This window comes from Mixophyes fleayi, chromosome 7 (assembly GCF_038048845.1).
Source record: "Mixophyes fleayi isolate aMixFle1 chromosome 7, aMixFle1.hap1, whole genome shotgun sequence".
Classification (NCBI taxonomy): domain Eukaryota; kingdom Metazoa; phylum Chordata; class Amphibia; order Anura; family Limnodynastidae; genus Mixophyes; species Mixophyes fleayi.
The window spans coordinates 151,584,814-151,607,383 of record NC_134408.1 but is presented as its reverse complement, the minus strand read 5'-3'; the positions used below and the strand labels follow the sequence as shown (position 1 = coordinate 151,607,383).

The following is a 22,570-nucleotide window of genomic DNA, read 5'->3' as shown; positions in this document are numbered from 1 at the left end:
CACAATTAATGTCACTTATGCTCCAGGTCTTCAACTCAATATCCGCACAGTCCCACTTTTCACGCCATTCCCTGATGGCCCATATTACAGTATTGCCCTAAGAAGTAAAAGACCCAGCCTTAGGCCCTAGCTACAGACCCATATCATTGTTAAATGTGGATCTAAAATTATATGCCAAACTTACAGCCAATAGGCTGAAATCACCGTTACCTCAGATAGGTCACTCAGACCAGGTAGGTTTTATTCCGGGCCGCGAGGCAACACCACAAAAATAATAGACCTCATGCAGTGTGCAACATCCACTAATATCCCAACTGTCCTGTTATCCACTGATGCGAAAAAAGCATTCAATTGGGTAGACTGGGATTTCATGATGGGCATACTCAATCATTTGGGCTTGGGTCACTTGAGTCTGGCATGGATTCAAATGTTGTATTCCCATCCGACGGCTAGGGTCCGGGTTAATGTAGAGCTGTCAGAACCCATTAGCATTACCAACGGGACCAGGCAGGGCTGTGCTCTGTCCCCAATGATCTTTATCCTGTTTATGGAGGCTTTAGCACAGTCCATTAGATTGAATCCGAATATTTCTGGCTTGAAGCTGGGTAACAAAGATTTTAAACTTGCTCTTTTCGAAGACAATCCTCTTGCTATCCTCACTAACCCTGTAATTTGAATATGGAATCTAATGTCTGAATTTCACACGTTTGGTGAACTCTCCAACATTAAAGTTAATTAATTAAAATCTGTGGCCCTTAATATTACAACACTATTGGAGGTACTTGAAGGTTTGAAGACAGTTTTCCCCTTCGTCCGGCATCCTACCCAATTCAAATATCTAGAGGAGATTATAAACACAGATGTCTCAAAGATCTACGCAGATAATTTCTAACCCATCACTACCACCATTCGAAACAATTTGAGAGACTGGCGCCCGAAGGCCTTTACCCTGATAGGTAGAGTCAATATAGTGAAAATTAACTTACTCCCTAGAGTCCTTTATCTGCTACATATGCTCCCGGTCCACATCCCCGTCTCATGGTTCAAGCATAACATCCTTTACAGAGGCAAACATGCTGGTGATTTACAACTAAGGCATTTCTCTACGTATTATGATGCTGTCATGCTGAATAGGGTTCTCGATTGGACGAGAGGGGGATCAGATAAACAATGGGTTTGGATTGAGATACATACACTACGAACACAGATTAACTTCTTGGCAATCATCACTTCCCATTATCAAGTACCCAACAATTTCTCCTACCCTGACAAAATGGTCTAAGCTATGAACTACCCCACACATCTCAACAAAATACTCACCTTTGACCCCACTCTTCGATAACCCAGACCCCCAGCCAGCCAAAACAGGCTATTCATCACTGTATTCAGGCAGGGGTCACTCGTATCGGCCAGCTGGTAGGTGCATGTGACTTACCCAATACAGATATATGGAGACATCTACAGCTGAGACACTTCATAGGCTCCCCAGGGTTCCGTGAGATGGCAGGGCGGACACTCACACAATTTGAGTTCTTAAGTACAGCTCCTCAGCATCCAAAACATACCTTATCCGCTATCTATAGCATATTGATTGAACAGTCCTTCCATGTACTACTGAAATTCACTAGCGACTGGGAACGTAAGCTGAGAACTGTTATATCTGAACAAGATTGGAGTGACATATTTCAGCGCACTTAAGCCTCAAGCCAGCTCAGTATGTGTGCAAGTGGTGGAAACACAATATAAAGTGCTATCTCTGTGGTACCGGTGTCTCAGCCTCCTAGCTAAAATGTTCCCAGGAACTCCAGATCTCTGTTGGAGATGCCAATTGGCGCCGGGCATTCTGTTACATATCTGGTGAGAACGCTCGGCGTTCAGGCCCTTTTGGGACACTGTTATACTCCTTTCAAACGTGATAGTGGGATCCGCTTTACCAAATTGTCCAACTTATTGGCTACTAGACGATACTGAAGTGCCCATTTCCCAATATAAAAAATCTACGGTGAAATACCTCAGCAACGCAGCAAAGGCTGTGATACCGTTCCATTGGAGATCCCCAGCAGCCTCCTCTATCAAAGAATGGTTTGAATGTTTAGCCTTTTACATGTCTATGGATGACCTAATTTACTCCTCAGGCGATAAATATAGGGTATACTACCTATTATGGTTTGAATGGATGGAATTTAAGGAAACCGCACTATACACCCAATGGAATAAATAAAGACTAAGTCCTACCCACCTTTTCCCTCCCTGTCTTCCCCTTCTACTATCCCCTATACAAAAAAGTGGGTAGGCAACTACACATCTTTTGATACATTTATTTGCATCGATTACAGCTCTGTTTGTGAAACCTGATGTTAATTGTCTCAACGCAACCCAATGAATGACTTTACAGGCGCTGTTTAATATTTATATGTGATTAATTAGCAGATGGCTAAAAAAATTACTCAACTGTATTTATACTGCTGTTCACATATGTATTTGATGCACCATTTTAAAAAAAAATAGAATTTACAAAAAAAAATAGTTGTTTCATCTTTGAAAGGATTATATAATTATATTTGACAACATGGCTGGGCTTCTTTTCTTACTGCGTGTGGAAAGCAACTGAGGCTTAAACAGCATTTTTAACAATGATTTGTAATGTATAATTTTTTTAAATGAATTTAGTAATTTTTTGTTTTTTTCTTAATTTGCTATTAGTATTAAGCTATTTTCGATTTAAAAAATGAGGCTTGACTTTCTTAATATGGAGCCTCAACGATATTCCATTTAGAAAGTAAATGAAAATGCGGCTTCCATTGCGTCACGTCACTTCCGTTTCATTCTAAATATGATGTGTTTTATTGTTATTACACCCCGAATTATTTCTATAGTAAATTCCACTGGTTGATACAATTTTAGTAAAATTTAGTGTTGAATATTACATATTTTAATGCAACATTGCAGTCGTGACTTATCCTTAACGATATATCACTTCCAGTTCTTCAAAATGTACATTTTTTTTTATAAATGTTTTTATGCTATTTAATATATGATTTGAAGTTAGAGATTTAACACTGATCTGTGTCTTACATTTTGTCACTTATAAGCTGGAAATGAGGTTTGTTTTTTCCCTTAACTGTAATTGAGGCCTGAATTGCGTAACGTCACTCCCAGTTTCTATGTAATCCAATCTGCTGTTTATAATTATATTTAGGATTCATTTTTGCAAAAATCTTCTATTCACTGATAACTATATTATAGAAACTGATATTAGAGGTTTAATATTTGTAATTGATTATATAATACTATCAGATGTGATCTATCTTAAATACTCTTCCAATTTTTTCGCAATTCAAAACATTTTTTTAGATAATTATCTTTGTATACTAAATTCCATTTGATATATATATACATATATTAATCTCTTTATTTGTGAATTTTGAAGTTTACCATTAAACAGATAAGCATGTTATTACGAAAGACAGATAGGCATGATGCAACAGACACGTACAAGACTGGATGGCTCAGCCTAACGGGCACATCACAGGAGGTGGTGTACTGGTTTGATTCAATGCTCTGAAAAAGGAAAGAGCTGGGGTGAGGTATGTGCCATGCATCTAACATGGTGCATCTCTGCCATGGGGTAAGGGTATGGACTGGTGGGTACAAGGAAATGAAGGGGGAAGTATTTGATATCTGATATTTGTAAGGAAGGTCATAACCTAGCACATTTCTGATTGGTTCAATTGAATATAAAGAGGAATCCATAAAACTCCTAATCTCACTTACCTTGTAAAAGACTGGAGAATTCAGTCGGAATGCGTTGGTGAAAAAATAAAGGAATGCTGAAGTCTCCTGTCCTAGTCATTTACATCTCTGGAGGAACAGATTGGCTTTTTTTACTGGCAGAAAACCAGGAGGAATATCAGCGTCTTACTATTATTCCACTAGAGTTATTTAGTATATTACCCGTGTAACTGAGATATACAGTATAATACCAGTGTAACTGACAGATATACAGCATATTACCAGTGTAACTAACAGATATACAGTATATTACCCGTGTAACTGAGATATACAGTATAATACCAGTGTAACTGAGATATACTGTATAATACCAGTGTAACTGACAGATATACAGTATATATCCGTGTAACTGACAGATATACAGTATATTACCAGTGTAACTGACAGATATACAGTATAATACCAATGTAACTGACAGATATACAGTATATATCTGTGTAACTGACAGATATACAGTATATTACCAGTGTAACTGAGAGATATACAGTATATTACCAAAGTAACTGAGAGATATACAGTATATTACCAGTGTAACTGAGAGATATACTGTATATTACCAGTGTAACTGACAAATATACAGTATATTACCAGTCTGACAGATATACAGTATATACCAGTGTAACTGAGAGATATACAGTATATTACCAGTGTAACTGATAGAAATACAGTATATTACCAGTGTGACTCACAGATATACAGTATATTACCAGTGTAACTGTCAGAAATACAGTATATTACCAGTGTAACTGAGAGATATACAGTATATTACCCGTGTAACTGACAGATATACAGTATATTACCAGTGTAACTGAGAGATATACAGTATATTACCAGTCTAACTGAGAGATATACAGTCAATTACCTGTGTAACTCACAGATATACAGTATATTACCCGTGTAACTGACAGATATACAGTATATTACCAGTGTAACTGAGAGATATACAGTATATTACCAGTCTAACTGAGAGATATACAGTCAATTACCTGTGTAACTCACAGATATACAGTATATTACCCGTGTAACTGACAGATATACAGTATATTACCCGTGTAACTGAGATATACAGTATAATACCAGTGTAACTGAGATATACTGTATAATACCAGTGTAACTGACAGATATACAGTATATATCCGTGTAACTGACAGATATACAGTATATTACCAGTGTAACTGACAGATATACAGTATAATACCAATGTAACTGACAGATATACAGTATATATCTGTGTAACTGACAGATATACAGTATAAACCAGTGAAACTGACAGATATAGAGTATATTACCAGTGTAACTGAGAGATATACAGTATATTACCAGTGTAACTGAGAGATATACTGTATATTACCAGTGTAACTGACAGAAATACACTATATTACCAGTGTAACTGACAGAAATACACTATATTACCAGTGTAACTGTCAGAAATACAGTATATTACCAGTGTAACTGAGAGATATACAGTATATTACCAGTGTAACTGATAGAAATACAGTATATTACCAGTGTGACTCACAGATATACAGTATATTACCAGTGTAACTGTCAGAAATACAGTATATTACCAGTGTAACTGAGAGATATACAGTATATTACCAGTGCAACTGAGAGATATACAGTATATTACCAGTGTGACTCACAGATATACAGTATATTACCAGTGTAACTGACAGAAATACAGTATATTACCAGTGTAACTGAGAGATATACAGTATATACCAGTGTAACTGACAGAAATACAGTATATTACCAGTGTAACTGAGAGATATAAAGTATATTACCAGATATACAGTATATTACCCGTGTAACTGACAGATATACAGTATATTACCAGTCTAACTGAGAGATATACAGTCAATTACCTGTGTAACTCACAGATATACAGTATATTACCACAGTAACTGACAGATATACAGTATATTACCAGTGTAACTGAGAGATATACAGTATATTACCAGTCTAACTGAGAGATATACGGTCAATTACCTGTGTAACTCACAGATATACAGTATATTACCACAGTAACTGACAGATATACTGTATATACCAGTGTAACTGAGAGATATACAGTATATTACCTGTGTAACTGACAGATATACAGTATATTACCACAGTAACTGACAGATATACAGTATATTACCCGTGTAACTGACAGATATACAGTATATTACCAGTCTAACTGAGAGATATACAGTCAATTACCTGTGTAACTCACAGATATACAGTATATTACCACAGTAACTGACAGATATACTGTATATACCAGTGTAACTGAGAGATATACAGTATATTACCCGTGTAACTGACAGATATACAGTATATTACCAGTCTAACTGAGAGATATACAGTCAATTACCTGTGTAACTCACAGATATACAGTATATTACCACAGTAACTGACAGATATACAGTATATTACCAGTGTAACTGAGAGATATACAGTATATTACCAGTCTAACTGAGAGATATACGGTCAATTACCTGTGTAACTGACAGATATACAGTATATTACCACAGTAACTGACAGATATACTGTATATACCAGTGTAACTGAGAGATATACAGTATATTACCTGTGTAACTGACAGATATACAGTATATTACCACAGTAACTGACAGATATACAGTATATTACCCGTGTAACTGACAGATATACAGTATATTACCAGTCTAACTGAGAGATATACAGTCAATTACCTGTGTAACTCACAGATATACAGTATATTACCACAGTAACTGACAGATATACTGTATATACCAGTGTAATTGAGAGATATACAGTATATTACCTGTGTAACTCACAGATATACAGTATATTACAGTTACTATTTATCCTGAGAGTCCAGCAAAGCTTTGCTAACCTGTGGCATGGTGGGACTAGTAATTCCACAACATCTGGGTTGCCTGTGACCCCCCTGTGTCTGGGCTGTCCCGAGAGAAGTCTCCACAGCCCGCGGGGGAATAAACTACAATTCCCAGCATGCCTCTGTCCCGCTCCACTGCGCCTGCGCGGCCAGACGTGGCAGCCGTGTGATGGCTTCTGCCAGTCGCTGCTGGGGAATGAGAATGCTGCTGCTCCACGTCCTGGTGAGTGGCTGAGGGCCCCGGCCGGGCCCCTGGGAGGGGGGAGGAAAGTTACTGGCTGGGGTGACAGGAACCCCCCAAACTTCTGTGTGACTGACGTTTTCTAATACAAAGTGATACCCTTATATAGTAACTGTATCCCTGTACTAGAGAGTGACCAGGACTAGTGTCTTCTAATACACAGTGATATCCTTATATAGTAACTGTATCCCTGTACTAGAGAGTGACCAGGACTAGTGTCTTCTAATACACAGTGATAGCCTTATATAGTAACTGTATATAGTAACTGTATCCCTGTACTAGAGAGTGACCAGGACTAGTGTCTTCTAATACACAGTGATATCCTTATATAGTAACTGTATATAGTAACTGTATCCCTGTACTAGAGAGTGTCCAGGACTAGTGTCTTCTAATACACAGTGATATCCTTATATAGTAACTGTATCCCTGTACTAGAGAGTGACCAGGACTAGTGTCTTCTAATACACAGTGATATCCTTATATAGTAACTGTATCCCTGTACTAGAGAGTGACCAGGACTAGTGTCTTCTAATACACAGTGATATCCTTATATAGTAACTGTATCCCTGTACTAGAGAGTGACCAGGACTAGTGTCTTCTAATACACAGTGATATCCTTATATAGTAACTGTATCCCTGTACTAGAGAGTGACCAGGACTGGTGTCTCCTAATACACAGTAATGTCCTTATATAGTAACTGTATCCCTGTACTAGAGAGTGTCCAGGACTAGTGTCTTCTAATACACAGTAATGTCCTTATATAGTAACTGTATCCCTGTACTAGAGAGTGACCAGGACTAGTGTCTTCTAATACACAGTAATGTCCTTATATAGTAACTGTATCCCTGTACTAGAGAGTGACCAGGACTAGTATCTTCTAATACACAGTGATATCCTTATATAGTAACTGTATCCCTGTACTAGAGAGTGTCCAGGACTAGTGTCTTCTAATACACAGTAATGTCCTTATATAGTAACTGTATCCCTGTACTAGAGAGTGACCAGGACTAGTGTCTTCTAATACACAGTAATGTCCTTATATAGTAACTGTATCCCTGTACTAGAGAGTGACCAGGACTAGTGTCTTCTAATACACAGTGATATCCTTATATAGTAACTATATCCCTGTACTAGAGAGTGACCAGGACTAGTGTCTCCTAATACACAGTAATGTCCTTATATAGTAACTGTATCCCTATACTAGAGAGTGACCAGGACTAGTGTCTCCTAATACACAGTAATGTCCTTATATAGTAACTGTATCCCTGTACTAGAGAGTGTCCAGGACTAGTGTCTTCTAATACACAGTGATATCCTTATATAGTAACTATATCCCTGTACTAGAGAGTGACCAGGACTAGTGTCTCCTAATACACAGTGATACCCTTATATAGTAACTGTATCCCTATACTAGAGAGTGACCAGGACTAGTGTCTCCTAATATACAGTAATATCTTTGTATAGCGATACCCCAGTAATATGATTGTTAGTGTAACAAGGTAATTCTGCAGCCACAGTTACATTAACAGTTATTATAATGACTTGTCGTATTCTCATCCCTGCACCTCCCAGAAATGTGGCCTTTCTTGATAGGTCTGATTTTTCTGGCTCATTTGAACTAACAAGGAAATCCTGTTTCTTGTCATTTGTCTTCACATTTCTGGATATATGGGAATGTATATAACTGTGATGGGACCTATCTGCCGTGGGGGACGCATATATATATATATATATATATATATTTTAAAGCAAAGGTTTATGTATGCATCTGCATATTAGAATCTGAATTATTTGTCACTTCCCAAGAGTTGCCCCACTTTGGATCCATTAAGGACTACACCCCAATCTTCATCTCTTGTACCTCTTCCCTAATCCCTCTCTCCTTCTTCCCCATTCCAATATGCATCTGACTATTATATTGATTCTCGTTTACTGCGATCTACGCACCAGTGCTTCATAATTCCATTCTGCAGTTGAGCTAATGTTATTTTTGCTCACAATAATTCTGCATTATTGTTGGATGTTCACTCTGTGCCTATGTACCAATTTTTGGGCGTTTTGTCGAGGCTGTACCACTTTTAATAAAAACAGGTTGTATATAAAAAATAAATATATATTTTCCATTGCTTAGTGAGATTGTATGCTTGCAGTCTGGCTTATGTATAGATTACAGTGATGTTTACATTGTGTAATGCATTAATATACCATTGTGTGTGTGATACTCTGCATACCTTGTCCATTGTTCCAAATGTTTGGTATAACATGTGCCTCACCTAAAGGGCTCCTCAAAAATTACTGACTTAAGATGTGTGACAGGCACTCCAAGAAATATGGGATTGACACTGAGTTACTCTTAAATATCTTTCTGAGGGAATAGCGTGTTTCCATCAATGAAGGTGAGGTCTGATGGCGCACGTCTCATATGGCATCACTAGGGACTGACACCAGACAGGACAGTACAAAACAAATCCAGTATTTGCTGAAACCGATGATGTAGGGCAGGCTTGGCTAACCTGTGACACTCCAGGTATTGTGAAACTACAAGCCCCAGCATGCTTTGCCCATATATATCAGCTTATTGCTGGAAGGGTATGCTGGGACTTGTAGTTTCACAACACCTGGAATGCCACAGGTTAGCCAAGCCTGATGTGTCTGTGGGCAATACAGAGTAAAGCAAGGGGACTTCGATTCTCCCCAGCGGGCTTCCCTTATGGATGACACTGGATTTGGTTATTGGTAGAACCACCAAGTCCCCCCGTTCCCAGCTGCTGCAGGATGCATCCTTGCTCGGTTCCTGCCTGTCTCTCAGTAGTTTGTTGATGTCCTGTCATAGATAATGGAAACCACACAGTGTTACATTGTGATAGCGTCCTGTGCCTCTTCCCTGAACTTTTCTTGTATGTATTGGAAGTTTCAGGGGCCGAACACATTTACTCTCTTTTGAGCATTTTCTCCAATTTCATTAAGGGATCCACTATTTATCCGCTGAAAGCAAAAATGGAAAATATATACAGCGATGTGGCCGTGAGTTCGATTCCCATCCTTTCTGTGTGTAGTTTGCATGTTCTCCCCGTGTTTGTGTGGGTCCTCTCCCATGCTCCAAATGCAGATGGTAGGCTAATTGGCTGCTGACATAATTAACCTTTGTGTGTGTTAGGGAATTTAGACTGTAAGCTTCAATGACAAATTGGATATGAATGATACATATTTTCTGTACAACGCTGCATAATTGATGACACTATATGAACGATAATAATTGCAGTATTTCAGTACAGCACTGAGGAAGGTTTTTCAAGATACAAAAACAATTTAAGGGGGCATATTTTGCCTTAGGTCACCTATCGGACATCGCTGGTTAATTATAGTGGTACAGAGCTTGAGTTATTCCAAATGATATACCTTGTTAATGGTGCCTGAGGAGTGGTAGGACTACTTTATAATTTATTATGGGTGGAAAGTGAAAAATGTCACACAGCGTGTGGGTGAAATAAAATGAATACTGTTCCAGAGACGTGGTATGTTAGAGGGTGTTCGAAGTGACCCCTGGATGAGTTCCGAGGGGCAGTAGGGGTACAGCTTCAGGCATCTTTGTTAATCTCCGTCACATTAGACGTTCCTGTGAGACTGTTTCTGGGATTGTGTGGGAGAGATGCCAAGTATAGCGGGTTCTGATACACGTCGTCAGAGGAGCGCTCGGTGCCACAGACAGATGCTTGTAGCTGGCAGTGGACCAGCGCCATGCTGAGGTCTCTGTGTCCCGAGTCGAGGAGCGACAGGTGATGACAACGCTCTCTCTCTCTTTTTCTTAGATATGTGTTTCCCAATATTTCTAGATGAAGGAGAATTGCCACTAAATATTACTGTGAAGAGTAATTAAATGGAAAGGGTTACATTGAATATATAGTTATACAAAGTTATATAGTAGTTCTCAAGAGAACAGATGCGTGTTATCTACACTAAATATTCTTACAAGCATCCATAATATGTGGGAAGTAGACAATACGCCGCTACATTGTTCTCTAAAGATCTGTTTTGTTTTTCAAACGATACTTCTGTGCATTTGTTTCACAAGCTAATTTTATCATTTACTGTGCAATGCCATCTGTTTACAATGTGGGCTAAGGTTGGAGAATGTACTACATATGTCAGTATTGTTGTAGTCAGGAAATGTAACACCTGCCTTTTAGTTTATAGGTTAGCGCCATCATAAACCGCATGGGGTCTGTATGCAGCATTGCTCCATGATGAAGTCATCTGTACTTTGCTCTTAATAAACACATCTCTGATTATTAAACATTGTAGGGCATAATGTCCGCTATTTCCCACCTGGCAGGGAAGAAGAATTGATCCCAAGCTTCGATCATGGGAGAAATCTGTGGATTTCCACCCATCGCCTTTTATTGATTGCTACATTTATTGATTGCTACAGTGGCAACATTCTCGGGAGTCAGCCAATGTCCACAGCATAATCTTTTATGGGCGATTTCTTTTAAATCCCCTCCCCCCTTAAACTTCTGTATCTTTCCCCACATCTGTTATACTACATACTATACAGTATGCATATATCACCTTGACAGAAGATAAAGGTAGAGCCATTAAAGAGCAAGTACAGGCGCTATCTGACATTAATATATATGAAAGGCTGTGTATTATGATGCTGTATATTATACATGAACTCTGTCCACCATGCTCCGTGCTTCCTGACATTGTCAGTCTGCAATTCGGTACATTGTTTGCCAATGGAAAGGTGGGTATGCTTATCACTTCTGTGGCACTATCCTGCCTCATCTCCTAAAAATACCTCCGAACTGTCACGCACACAATTCACTGTTGCTCACGACGTATGAGATGGGCATCCCAGCAGTCTGAGGACAAAGTCGTGACTGTCAGGACGGCGGGACTGTCCTCGCCTAAAGCAGGACGTTTGCTATTGTTTGCAAAGGTAGGAGCGGTAATTCTAGAAAAACAGTACAGCTACAGAGTGACTGACAGACAGTAAGACTTGCTGTGCAGTACTACTGCATGTGGATTGGTTGATTTATACAAAGGGGCGGGGCCGGGGATGTCACAGCAAATCAGTGTCTGCTTTTTAATTTGTATTAAATCCTATCAGGACACATTCCTAAAAATGTGGGAAGAGCTTCAGCTCTCTGTAATAGAGGAGTGGGGAGATAATCATCATCAGTTATTTATATAGTGCCACTCCGCAGCGCTGTACAGAGAACTCACTCACATCAGTTCCTGCCCCATTGGAGCTAAATTCCCTAACATACACACACACAGACTAGGGTCAATTTTGATAACAGCCAATTAACCTACTAGTATGTTTTTGAAGTGTGGGAGGAAACCGGAGCACCCGGAGGAAACCCACGCTAACACAAGGAGAACATACAAACTTCACACAGATAAGGACATGGTCGGGATTCAAACTCATGACCCCAGTGCTGTGAGGCAGAAGTGATAACAACTAGGCCACTAGAATATCATCGAAATGTCAGGGTAGCACTAAACAGCATATTTCACTTCCATGGTTCATATCAGAATATTTCAGTTTTGGGGATTAGTGATTTGCTATTTGGATTAATTTCCTTGTTTATGCCTCCTTGCTCCTAGTACGTAGGTGTCAGTCACACAAGCTCTAACACAATCCAAATTTGGGTGGAGATGTTGCCTTACTCTGTGTCCAGTTTAATCAGTAAGGAGTACACTGCCGCGCCAGTTGTAGTAGAATTCTTGTGCAGTAATGTGTGGGGTGGTTTGTTCTGTGGGAGTATATGCAATGCTCCCCACGGTTATATGTGAATCATCACACCCTATACTGGTGTGTACATTGTTGCATCCACCCTGGCTGGATCGCTTAGTTATATCTAAGTTCTAAGTGCACTTATGTGTATATCTTTGGAGATGTACTGATTTTTGTTTCGGAAATGTATTGATTTATGAGGTAGTATGCTATGTTAGAGGCAACTTGTTTTTGTTACATGTTTGAAGAATGGAAATCCCATATTAATTAAGCCTTTTCATCTGAGAGTGACTAGCACAACTGGAGGTCGTTATCCTGTGTGTCCTTTATGTCCTGTTAGAGAGAGAGGGGAACTATCTGAATAATGAAACAGCAAGTAATTTGGGAAATCACAGATTGATTTAAATTTTCTTACAATTAAATAACGTTAAATCAAAGTTTAGAGAATATATTTCATCACGATGCTAAACATTGAATGTAATATCTTGGACGTTGTGGTGCCAGATATGGGTAGGACGATGGATTACCCTCTGCCAACATGTGTGTCTGAAACTGTATAAAAAGAGCTGTATTTTGTATTTCAACCGATATACACCAACCGTACCTCTGGATGATCACTAGTACCTCTAACTAGTGTGTAATTGTCCTTCTAAACATCACTGCTTCAAGATCCCGCTTTGATGCCTACTTACCTGCTGTAATTCCTGTGACCTATAGATTAGACCAATCTAATCCGTTATCCGGCTGTTGTGAGGTTTGGACCCTGCATCTAGTACCACCGCTCTGCCCGCTACCCTGCAGCTCTGACCATTGTGAGAGGCCAGGGTGAACCATCCACAGCAACCCTGACCTTAAGGAAGAGGTCAGGGGTACCATCCCAGGTGCCCAGCATGGGGGTACACTAGCAGGAACAGTTACCCAGAAGGAAACGGTTCCAGGTACCGGTGAAGAAGCCTCGTGGTGGCAGCAGAGTGCCTCCTATAGCGTTTATCATGCAAGTTTGGGATAAAGAAAGGAGACGGGGCCAAGACAATCCCAGCTGGTCCCCAGTAACACTACAGGGTGGCAAAGGAGGTTCATCCTTTCACACACCCCTTGGACACTCATGACTTAGGTAAATCTGTTCCAGTACAGAATCTGAGCTACTAGCGGCCAAGTCTCTTATGGAATCTGTCCCAGTACAAAGTACGATTTCCTGACAATTTCAACATGAAATAAGAGTAACTCGATGTAAAAATAAATATTGACTTTTGTGCTTTACCTGGAACAGGAATTATGACAAATCTGTCGTTGAGAAACTGGTCTTTCAGGGCTCAATTCCAGAAGTCAGTATGACCTAGGACATAGGGCCCCGGGCTCTGTACGTGTTACAGTTTAGCAATTACTGTTCACTATGGAGAATGAGCCAATATTCATGAGAATATAGCCTATTAATAATATAATATATAATATAGCCTATTAATTCTAAAGAAACTATGTCTGTTTTTGGTTAGCTGGGGCCACAAAGCATTTATCTCTCACTAAAGGGTTTTTGTTCTTCCACAGAGATTGGGCCTTTGTCTATACCTTCAGCAGGACATCTTTCTGTGCACTTTGTACAGAAATAGCCTTTACCAAAGGCAGAATGTGGGTGGGCAGCGTATTTTATGCCCGCATAATTCATAGTCTGTAAATGCCCTTATTATATCGCGGTCATACTCTAAACTTGTAGTACACGGGGTTCTGTCTTCTGTGTGGTGAGCACTTAGTATATACTGTACTGTTGGCTGTTAGCTGTATCGGCCTGTACATCCTGTTCTGTGATACTTTGTATCATATAGTATTGGTTTGTGCTGTGTACTTTGGTTTGTGTCTGGTTACACCCATCTCTCCTGAGATACTGAGAATTATTTATTAGATTACATGTGTACTTGCTGCAGCCATGTGTAACGGGAGTGAAGAATACTAGAGTACCGTAGTATAATTCCTATCAGAAAGAGTCGACGGCAGCGCGGACTTTACTGGGAGTGTATTGTTTGCAACATAATTGCAATTCTCATGATTAATGCAGCGTTGCAAAGAGATCCCTTCCAATCTCATTCATTTATTCATGTAATTCAACAATTAATAGCAAATAAATGATACAATGCAAAAAAGTTATAATTTCCTAAAATGTTAAAAAATAAAAAAATAATATAGAAGTAAAAATAAAAATCCTAACTTAATAAAACTGAAATGATTCTTGTGTTAATGTTGGCTTTTGATTTATTTGCAAAACACTATTTTTATCTATTACTTAAAGTTTAAATAAGCGCTTGCAGCTGTGGTATGGTCAGATTACTAGTTCCTAAAGGTGTTCATGTATTTTATGTGTTTTGCAAAGTTTCTTGGAAATAGCCTCCACAGCTGAGTTTTTTTGCAGAGTCTGTTCATATATATTGTGAACCGATCTTATGCAAAAACAAATCCCCCAGCCTAGAGCATTATGGGAAGATATGGCGTTCCATCGCCCCAACGTTCATTAAACTTAATCTGTTTATCTGAAGAGCTTATGTGTTCTTATGCTGTGGCTTTAGCTGTTCTGGTTTTGAGGATGGTGGGGGGATTAATTTTTACATGATTCAATATAATTCATATAATGTTCGCTTTTTTGTCTTGATCAGTGTCTGTTATATATTATAATGTACAGTATTGGATCATCCAGGGAGCCATAGACCACACTCGGGAATAGTTGGCACAAAACACAACTTGTCTATTTACATTAATAAAAGCAGTCCAGGCTGTCGCTATTTCAGCTTTCTGCATCTCTAGTAGGAATTTACTCCATCGCTAGACAACCTGATACACTTCCAGGGTTGTATAGGCCCTCTGACCTTCAATAACGTCGCACATTACCCCTCATCTTGGTAATAAGTGAAGACCAATCATTTCATCAAAGAAACACCCATCAGGTTTTCCCAAATACCACTCAACCCCCCCACCCCAAAAAAAAAATCACTAGACCTCCATACAATGCTCTCATATGAACTTTAGAACCCCATTTACCCCCAAATCCTCTCCTACTCATCACTTGTCCTCTGCAGAAAGTAGAGAAAAGAACCAACAAGATAAAGCAGGAAGGAGCCGGTGCTGCATGAGAAGACTCAGTGGGCCGCAGGGGGTGGTTTGGTGGGCCGCAGGGGGTGGTTTGGTGGGCCGCAGGGGGTGGTTTGGTGGGCCGCATGTGAACCTCAGTCCCCGGTTGCCTATCACTGATTTTGTCCATCAAGTTCTGAGTTACTTTTTCTGCCGTGCGAGATGGATAGAAATGTTACTTTGCCTTCCTGTCGCTTTCACTTTCTCTTACCCATTTTCCAAGCACATACGTGTGGAGCAGACCTTGACAGCTCGTTGCAGAAGTTCTCTCCTGCGACATCTCAGAAACTATTTCCTGCGCTGACCAATATTTGGGAGAATGCCGGTGACTGATTCAGGAAGAGCGAGACACATTTCTGAGGCACGAGGCACTGGCCTCTCCAATGTCATTAATTCCTGGTGATTTAATATACTGGATATTGGTTGCGCTCACAGAACCGATGCCTCCACTTCCCTTAGTGTCTTGAAAGAATCATTTCTAAGCTCATATTAATAAATACATGTTAATAAGTTCAAATCCGTTGCCTATAGGCAATTTAATGTATTGTTTTCTTCCAAGAATAATCCTGATTCATTTGTTGTTGTTGTTGACCATTATTTGCAGACATCTCTCTCTGTGGAGATGAGAGGAGCATCGCAGGTTTAATTTGCAATAATTGTTTGATTTGTTTTTAAATGTTCCTAATGTTTCCACTTTTGATTAAGATCTAAATGTATGTATGTAATGATGCTTAAGGTGTTTGTATGTAGTTTATTATGTTGATTAGGTAAGTATTTTGCAGTGTAAAAAGCTCTTCTTTTTTTTTTTATTTCCATTACTGTGTTTTGTTTTCCTAAATATTTTTTTCCTATTTTGTAAAGTAAAAGGATTACATTTTGTATTTGTCACAGCCTTAAATAAAATCTCTTCTCTTACAGGTCATCCTCCCATCCATCCTCCTATCACTAAAAATCTCTCCCCTTATCGAAAAAATCAGCGACCATAAAGATTTCAAGAAGCTGCTGCGCACTCGTAATAATGTACTGGTGCTGTACTCAAAGTCAGGTGAGTATTAATACTGCACCCCCTGGCAGGGGTATTAGTAGTAGGGGTAATGGACAAGTGAGTAAGCTGAGTATTAATACTGCACCCCTGGCAAAGGGGATTAGTAGTAGGGTTAATGGACAAGTGAGTAAGCTGAGTATTAATACTGCACCCCTGGCAAAGGGGATTAGTAGTAGGGTTAATGGACAAGTGAGTAAGCTGAGTATTAATACTGCACAACCTGGCAGGGGTATTAGTAGTAGGGGTAATGGACAAGTGAGTAGGCTGAGTATTAATACTTTCCCCCATAGGCAATAAGGAACATGCCCTGGGTACTTTGTGAGAATATTTCATACTGTATATCATGTTGTGTATTTTGCAGCTCAAGCAGCAGAACGTCAGCTGAAACTGCTGTCTGACGTGGCTCAGGACGTGAGGGGAAGAGCTACCGTATCATGGATCGACTGCGGGTATGTTACTGTCTTGTATTACGGCAGGGATACGCTCTATAGGTAACCTTTGGCTTTCCAGGACTACAATGAATCTGTCAGTATCCCGCCATCGGTTGTTGGCACAGACTCGGGGTCTAACTGCTTCTTCTGGATTTACTGTTCCTTAGTTATGATAATGGTATTGGATTCAGCACGGACACTTACAGCCAGAATAAGAAAACCATTTTAACGTTCACGTTTAACTCAGGGCTGTAAAAGCCTTTGTAACACTCGGATAACTTTAATCTGTGTAATCAGTTTGGGAATTAAATTTAAAGGCTGCTCTCACATTCCCTGGGCCAGTGCCCAAAGCGACAATAGGAAAATCCACCTGAAAGCTGCTATTTCTCAGTGCTGTAACCTTGATGCTCTTTGTCGCTCTGGCAGTAAGTGGGGGCACCGTAGATTTAGGGTTCTAGTCTCCTAAAACTAAGATTATTAACACACAACAGAGCCTGTCTAAATAATGAACTAAATATCATGCATGCAATAAATTACTTCTGAAATTGTTAGACTACAGTGTTTGTTGGTTAGGTGTATTATATCATTTCTCTGGGGTGGGGAGTGAGAGAGGGGGGGACAGTGCACAGAAGCTTAATGCTGCATAGACCCAAGTAGCTGTCACCCACTACCTTAATACCTGATAAGATTTCTGGATTCAAACAGGCATATCCAGCAATGCTATTTAAACTCTTAGTGTTCTATTGCTTTTATATTTGAGCTCTTTAACCCACTTCGGCAGCGTTTTTCTCATTCAGTTCGGGCTGTGTTGAATATTTTTTTTTCCCTTTTTTAATGCAGTGGAAATACCACGTTACACTTTATTTTTCAATGATGCTGATTAGAAATGTGGTTCTGGGTCTCCTATAACGCGTTCAGTTTACGTTTCCAGAGACTCTGAGAGCAGGAAGCTCTGTAAGAAGATGAAGGTGGATCCCAGTAAGAAGAGTAACGGCGTAGATTTGCTGCACTACAAGTGAGTGTATAATGTCACTGTGATATGTCATGTCTGGTGATACTGATTCCTTCTGCTGTGTGAAGTCAGCCACCGGGAAATGTGGATAATGAGATACATCTAATTTATTGGATAATATCCTTGCACAAATAGCGTGAGGTAGATTTCTGATCCTTTATGTTTACCTTTCTGTGTCTATCGCACATCCTAGAGTAGTAATTGTTCTGAATGAGGTGACTTTGAGGTTACCCCACTTTGCACCTTTAATAAAATATTCTCCTGATGTCGTCTTGCAGGGATGGAACATTTCATACAGAGTACAACAGGCCGAACACTTACAAGGTAAATATTATTTGTTCATCCTGAGGTGATCTGAGGGTGGCAGATTTCGAACGACCGTTTCTTAGACAAGCTGTAAGTAGGAGGCTGTTGAACTACAAATCCCAGCATGGCCTGCTAGTATTTGCATATGAATGCATTCATCTCATTAAGTTGGTGGTTACCACTATATTATAGATTCCTCCCACACAGTGACACGTTGAAGAACATTTATAAAACACAGATTTGGTTGCAGTGTTATAATGGATCTAAACAGCTTACATTACTGCTGTTGCTTTTTGCTGGTGTAAATTTGTCACATTTACGTCTGGAAAACCTTTGTGCTCTTGTCTGATGTCTTATTTTACAGTCATTGTTGAGGACGTGTTTTGTACTTTTAAAAGCTGCGCTGCCACATCAATCTAACCTTGTGATTCTACAAGTCAGGGAGGCTATTTTTCCCAAATGCTGCCTCAATTTTGTAATAGAAAGGTGGCAATTGTATCTTGTTCGCCACCGACACTTTAAACCTGTAGCAGAGGGGGGAGTGAAAGTAAGGACCAATTGGAAGCCATAATCTCTTGATTGTGGCTTCTGATTGGTCTTCTCACTCACACCTACCTTACACAGAGTCATGTAGTTTCCTGACAGAGGTGTAAGAAGAACTGCAGAAACTCGCTGCTGGGGCGCCTGCTGAGGGAATTGCCAAGTTGGTGAAAATTAATGTCCGTGCAGATTTAAAGACTCTTTTTTTTTTTGGGGGTGATGCAATAGTTTGATATCCAAGCCGCCCTTTTGTACTGCACTTGTTTCTGACCACTTTGTTATTAATTATCTGTATTATACTGGATACCAGCTCAGGAGTCGTTAGCCAGGTCCTGACCCGTGACTTTCTTTCTGTCCTCAGTCTATGGCGGCGTTTCTAAAAGACCCAGAGGGAGCGCCGCTGTGGGAGGAGAATCCTGAAGCCAAAGACATTGTGCACATTGATAGTGAAAAGGTTTGTATGTTTCTCCTACCGGAAGCCGCTTGGCTCCATCACTACTGCGGCAGTTCATCGCGCACATCCGGAATGCTAAACCCACGTTTAACCACGTCCTACCAACATCGATACTGTATAGGTGATAATGTACCATTAATGTAGGTTATAAAAGGGATAATGTACCGTTATTGTAGAATATAAGGAGCTATGATGGGTAGAATCCTTATTATCCCCTATAGGGTAAATCTATTACTCTATACTCACACCATCTATGCAGTAGGCAGTAGATTCCTTAACCCTAGGAGCTTACACTCTACATTCTGGAATCTTGAGCTACATTTTAGGGTGCACCCTTGTAACCTCTGCCCGGCTTTTTTCAGGATTTCCAGAAGCTCCTGAAGAAAGAAGACCGTCCACTGCTCGTGATGTTTTATGCCCCATGTGAGTGACCCTGGCAGCAGCTCCTGTGTATTGTTTCAGCTTCCAGCATTGTGCGGTGACCTTGAGAAATTGGGAAATGTGTCCATGTATTCTGCTTGGATAATCTGCAGAGCGTTCTGCTTTATTAACCCCCTGATTCACCACTGTGCCTGTAACACCGGCAGTGTCTCCTAGCTTATTGTATTGTAATATGGGGTTAAAGAACATTTCCACCGTATTAATCAGTGTCTGTGGATATCTGCAGCGCACAAAGCCGGGGACACCTCATACATCATGCAGTGTCCTCCCGGAGACTATTGTGTTGTCTGCAGCCACACATGGTATAGATATAATTATCTCTCTCCTCCACCCTGCCATGTCTCTGGTCACAGCTTCTATATTGTTAGACTTCTCCAGTCTCTGGCCCAATGTTCTTGCACTCCCTGTACCTCCCTCTTGTTTCCTCTGTGTCCTTTCTTACGGTCATGTCCTCTCTTCTTCAGATGTTCTGTATCTGTTCTATCTTATTGTCCCCCTCCTTTGTCTACCTCGACTGTCTACAACCTACCCTCCTCTTTCTATCTCCCCCACTATTTGCCTCCTCCCGTCTAACCACCCCCTCACCACTGGCCACCTCCTCCATGTACCCCGACTTCCACCCCCCTGTCCACCTCCTATGTCTACCCTTCCTCACTGTTCGCTCCTCCCACCATTGTCTACCACCTACCCTTCCTCACTGTTCACTCCTCCCACCATTGTCTACCACCTACTCTCCCTCACTGTTCGCTTCTCCATGTACCCCCACCCACTGTCCACCTCCTCTATCACCCTCCCTTGCTGTTCGCCTCACAGTGTGTCTCCCCTCTCCTCGCCCTCAGGGTGCAGCGTCTGTAAGAAAATGATGCCAGCGTACCAACAGGCCGCCACCGAACTGAAAGGCAATTATGTGAGTAAATTAACAGCCAGGCTCCATCTCTCTATATTACACAGACAGTAGGGTTTGTTGGGGGAAGCTCACATTACTAATAGTCTTATGGAATCATATGTAATATATAATGTGACAGGATGGACCTCCTATGCCACCCTGTCCATGTGCTCGGGACCGGCTGGGCATGCCTTGCCACTCTTCCCTTTCTTTTTTTCAAATTGCACCCCTCTAAACGCAGTAGAAGGGGCTTCTGCCACCACTAGGCTCCTTTGCGGAGCCTAGGACCGCGTCCTTATGGGTAACGCTCGCTGCTAGTGTACCCCCTTGCTTGGCACCTGGGCTGGTACCCCTGACCTCTCGCCTTCAGATCAGGGTTGTTGTGGATGGATCACCCTGGCCTATCACAATGGCCAGAGCTGCAGCTAATGGGCAAAGTGTTGGTACTGGATGCTGGGTACCAACCTCAGAACAGCCAGATAACGGATTAGATTTGGTCTAATCTGTAGATCACAGGAATTACAGCAGTTAAGTAGTCGTCAAAGCATGATCTTGAAGCAGTGATGGTTTATTAGCTCATGTGTCTTTAATATGGACAGATTAAACTAGTTTGTGGTACTAGTGATCTTTCCAGAAGTTACAGATGGAATAATGCATTACATGGTCAAACAGAGCTCTTCTTATACAGATTCTGACACAAATCCTGGCAAGGGAGTAAACCAGCCCCCTTTCCGACCAGGCACCAAATCATCTGATATATTACATCAGATAATTTTACACCAGGATGTGATATATTCTCCAGACGGAGTTAATGCAAGTTTAAGCTTTTTAACAACATTTACATCAATCTGTGATTTCCAGATATAGGAAGTCTACACAGCAAATTTGATTACCCCCTCCTGTGTTTTTAGGTTAAAAAAGACATATTGGTCACTGAGATGAAAAAGTCTAATTAACATGAGATTACCTGCCTGCAGACAGTTGTAAAGATACTTTGTCACACACATGCCTAATTGTGATTTCCTCTAGGAAAGTTACAAAGCCAAATCATGACGTACTGTCTCAGAAATCAACAAATTTCCATACAAAATACATCCCAATTAAAAAATCAGTACATTTGCATTTATATAAATTGGCACATTGCGCTATTAATTGAAATACATTTATACAATAAGTTATTTATAAGTGATCCAGCCACATATAGATAGAATCTTATAGTTATACAAATTATATAATCAGACAAGTACAGAATTCTATTTAATTTGTATATTAAATGAAGCAAGAGGAGCCTAACTGTTCTACAAGAAATCTTGTCATGTTGATGGTAATGTGCCCGGCTGAATACAAATCCCTAAAAACTGAATCCTTCATTCAGTGCTTCCCTGATAAAATAGAAATGGCTTATTATATAAAAAGAATATAGATTATTGCAGTCTGTGGATAGGTCCTCTGTGTATACAGCACCTCGTGTCTCTCCGGGGCAGATTATTGTTGATGATGTTTTGAGCTTGTATTGCCCCTTGGCTGCTGTGCGGAGAGATTAATGTCATGTGACTGGTGCAGAGAAATAAGTGTGAATTGTCGCTTCTGGGAATCTTGGAATAATTCTCCTACCGCAACGTGACGGGTGCTGGGTGTAATGTAACAGTGGTTATGTCTGCATAGGGACCAGAGGGGAGATTTATGTGTATATATAAT

General features: G+C 40.3%; 2 protein-coding genes across 2 annotated transcripts in view; one reads left to right on the top strand and one right to left on the bottom strand.

The window, feature by feature from the left end:
* The window catches only part of SEMA5B (semaphorin 5B), a 279,879-nt gene extending 273,138 nt beyond the window's left edge, over window positions 1-6,741 (bottom strand). Inside the window, exons 1-2 of the mRNA XM_075181160.1 lie at window positions 6,656-6,741; window positions 3,775-3,861 (exon numbers count right to left, since the gene is read on the bottom strand). The gene's annotated coding sequence lies outside the window, so the exon portion shown is untranslated. The remainder of the gene's footprint in view (window positions 1-3,774; window positions 3,862-6,655) is intronic.
* A 57-nt stretch (window positions 6,742-6,798) lies between these two features.
* The window catches only part of PDIA5 (protein disulfide isomerase family A member 5), a 39,675-nt gene continuing 23,903 nt past the window's right edge, over window positions 6,799-22,570 (top strand). The window contains exons 1-8 of the mRNA XM_075181148.1: window positions 6,799-6,881; window positions 16,676-16,802; window positions 17,164-17,251; window positions 18,165-18,248; window positions 18,524-18,569; window positions 19,453-19,545; window positions 19,908-19,968; window positions 20,826-20,893. Of these exons, the coding sequence (XP_075037249.1) occupies window positions 6,828-6,881; window positions 16,676-16,802; window positions 17,164-17,251; window positions 18,165-18,248; window positions 18,524-18,569; window positions 19,453-19,545; window positions 19,908-19,968; window positions 20,826-20,893 (621 nt within the window). The 5' untranslated portion in view covers window positions 6,799-6,827. The remainder of the gene's footprint in view (window positions 6,882-16,675; window positions 16,803-17,163; window positions 17,252-18,164; window positions 18,249-18,523; window positions 18,570-19,452; window positions 19,546-19,907; window positions 19,969-20,825; window positions 20,894-22,570) is intronic.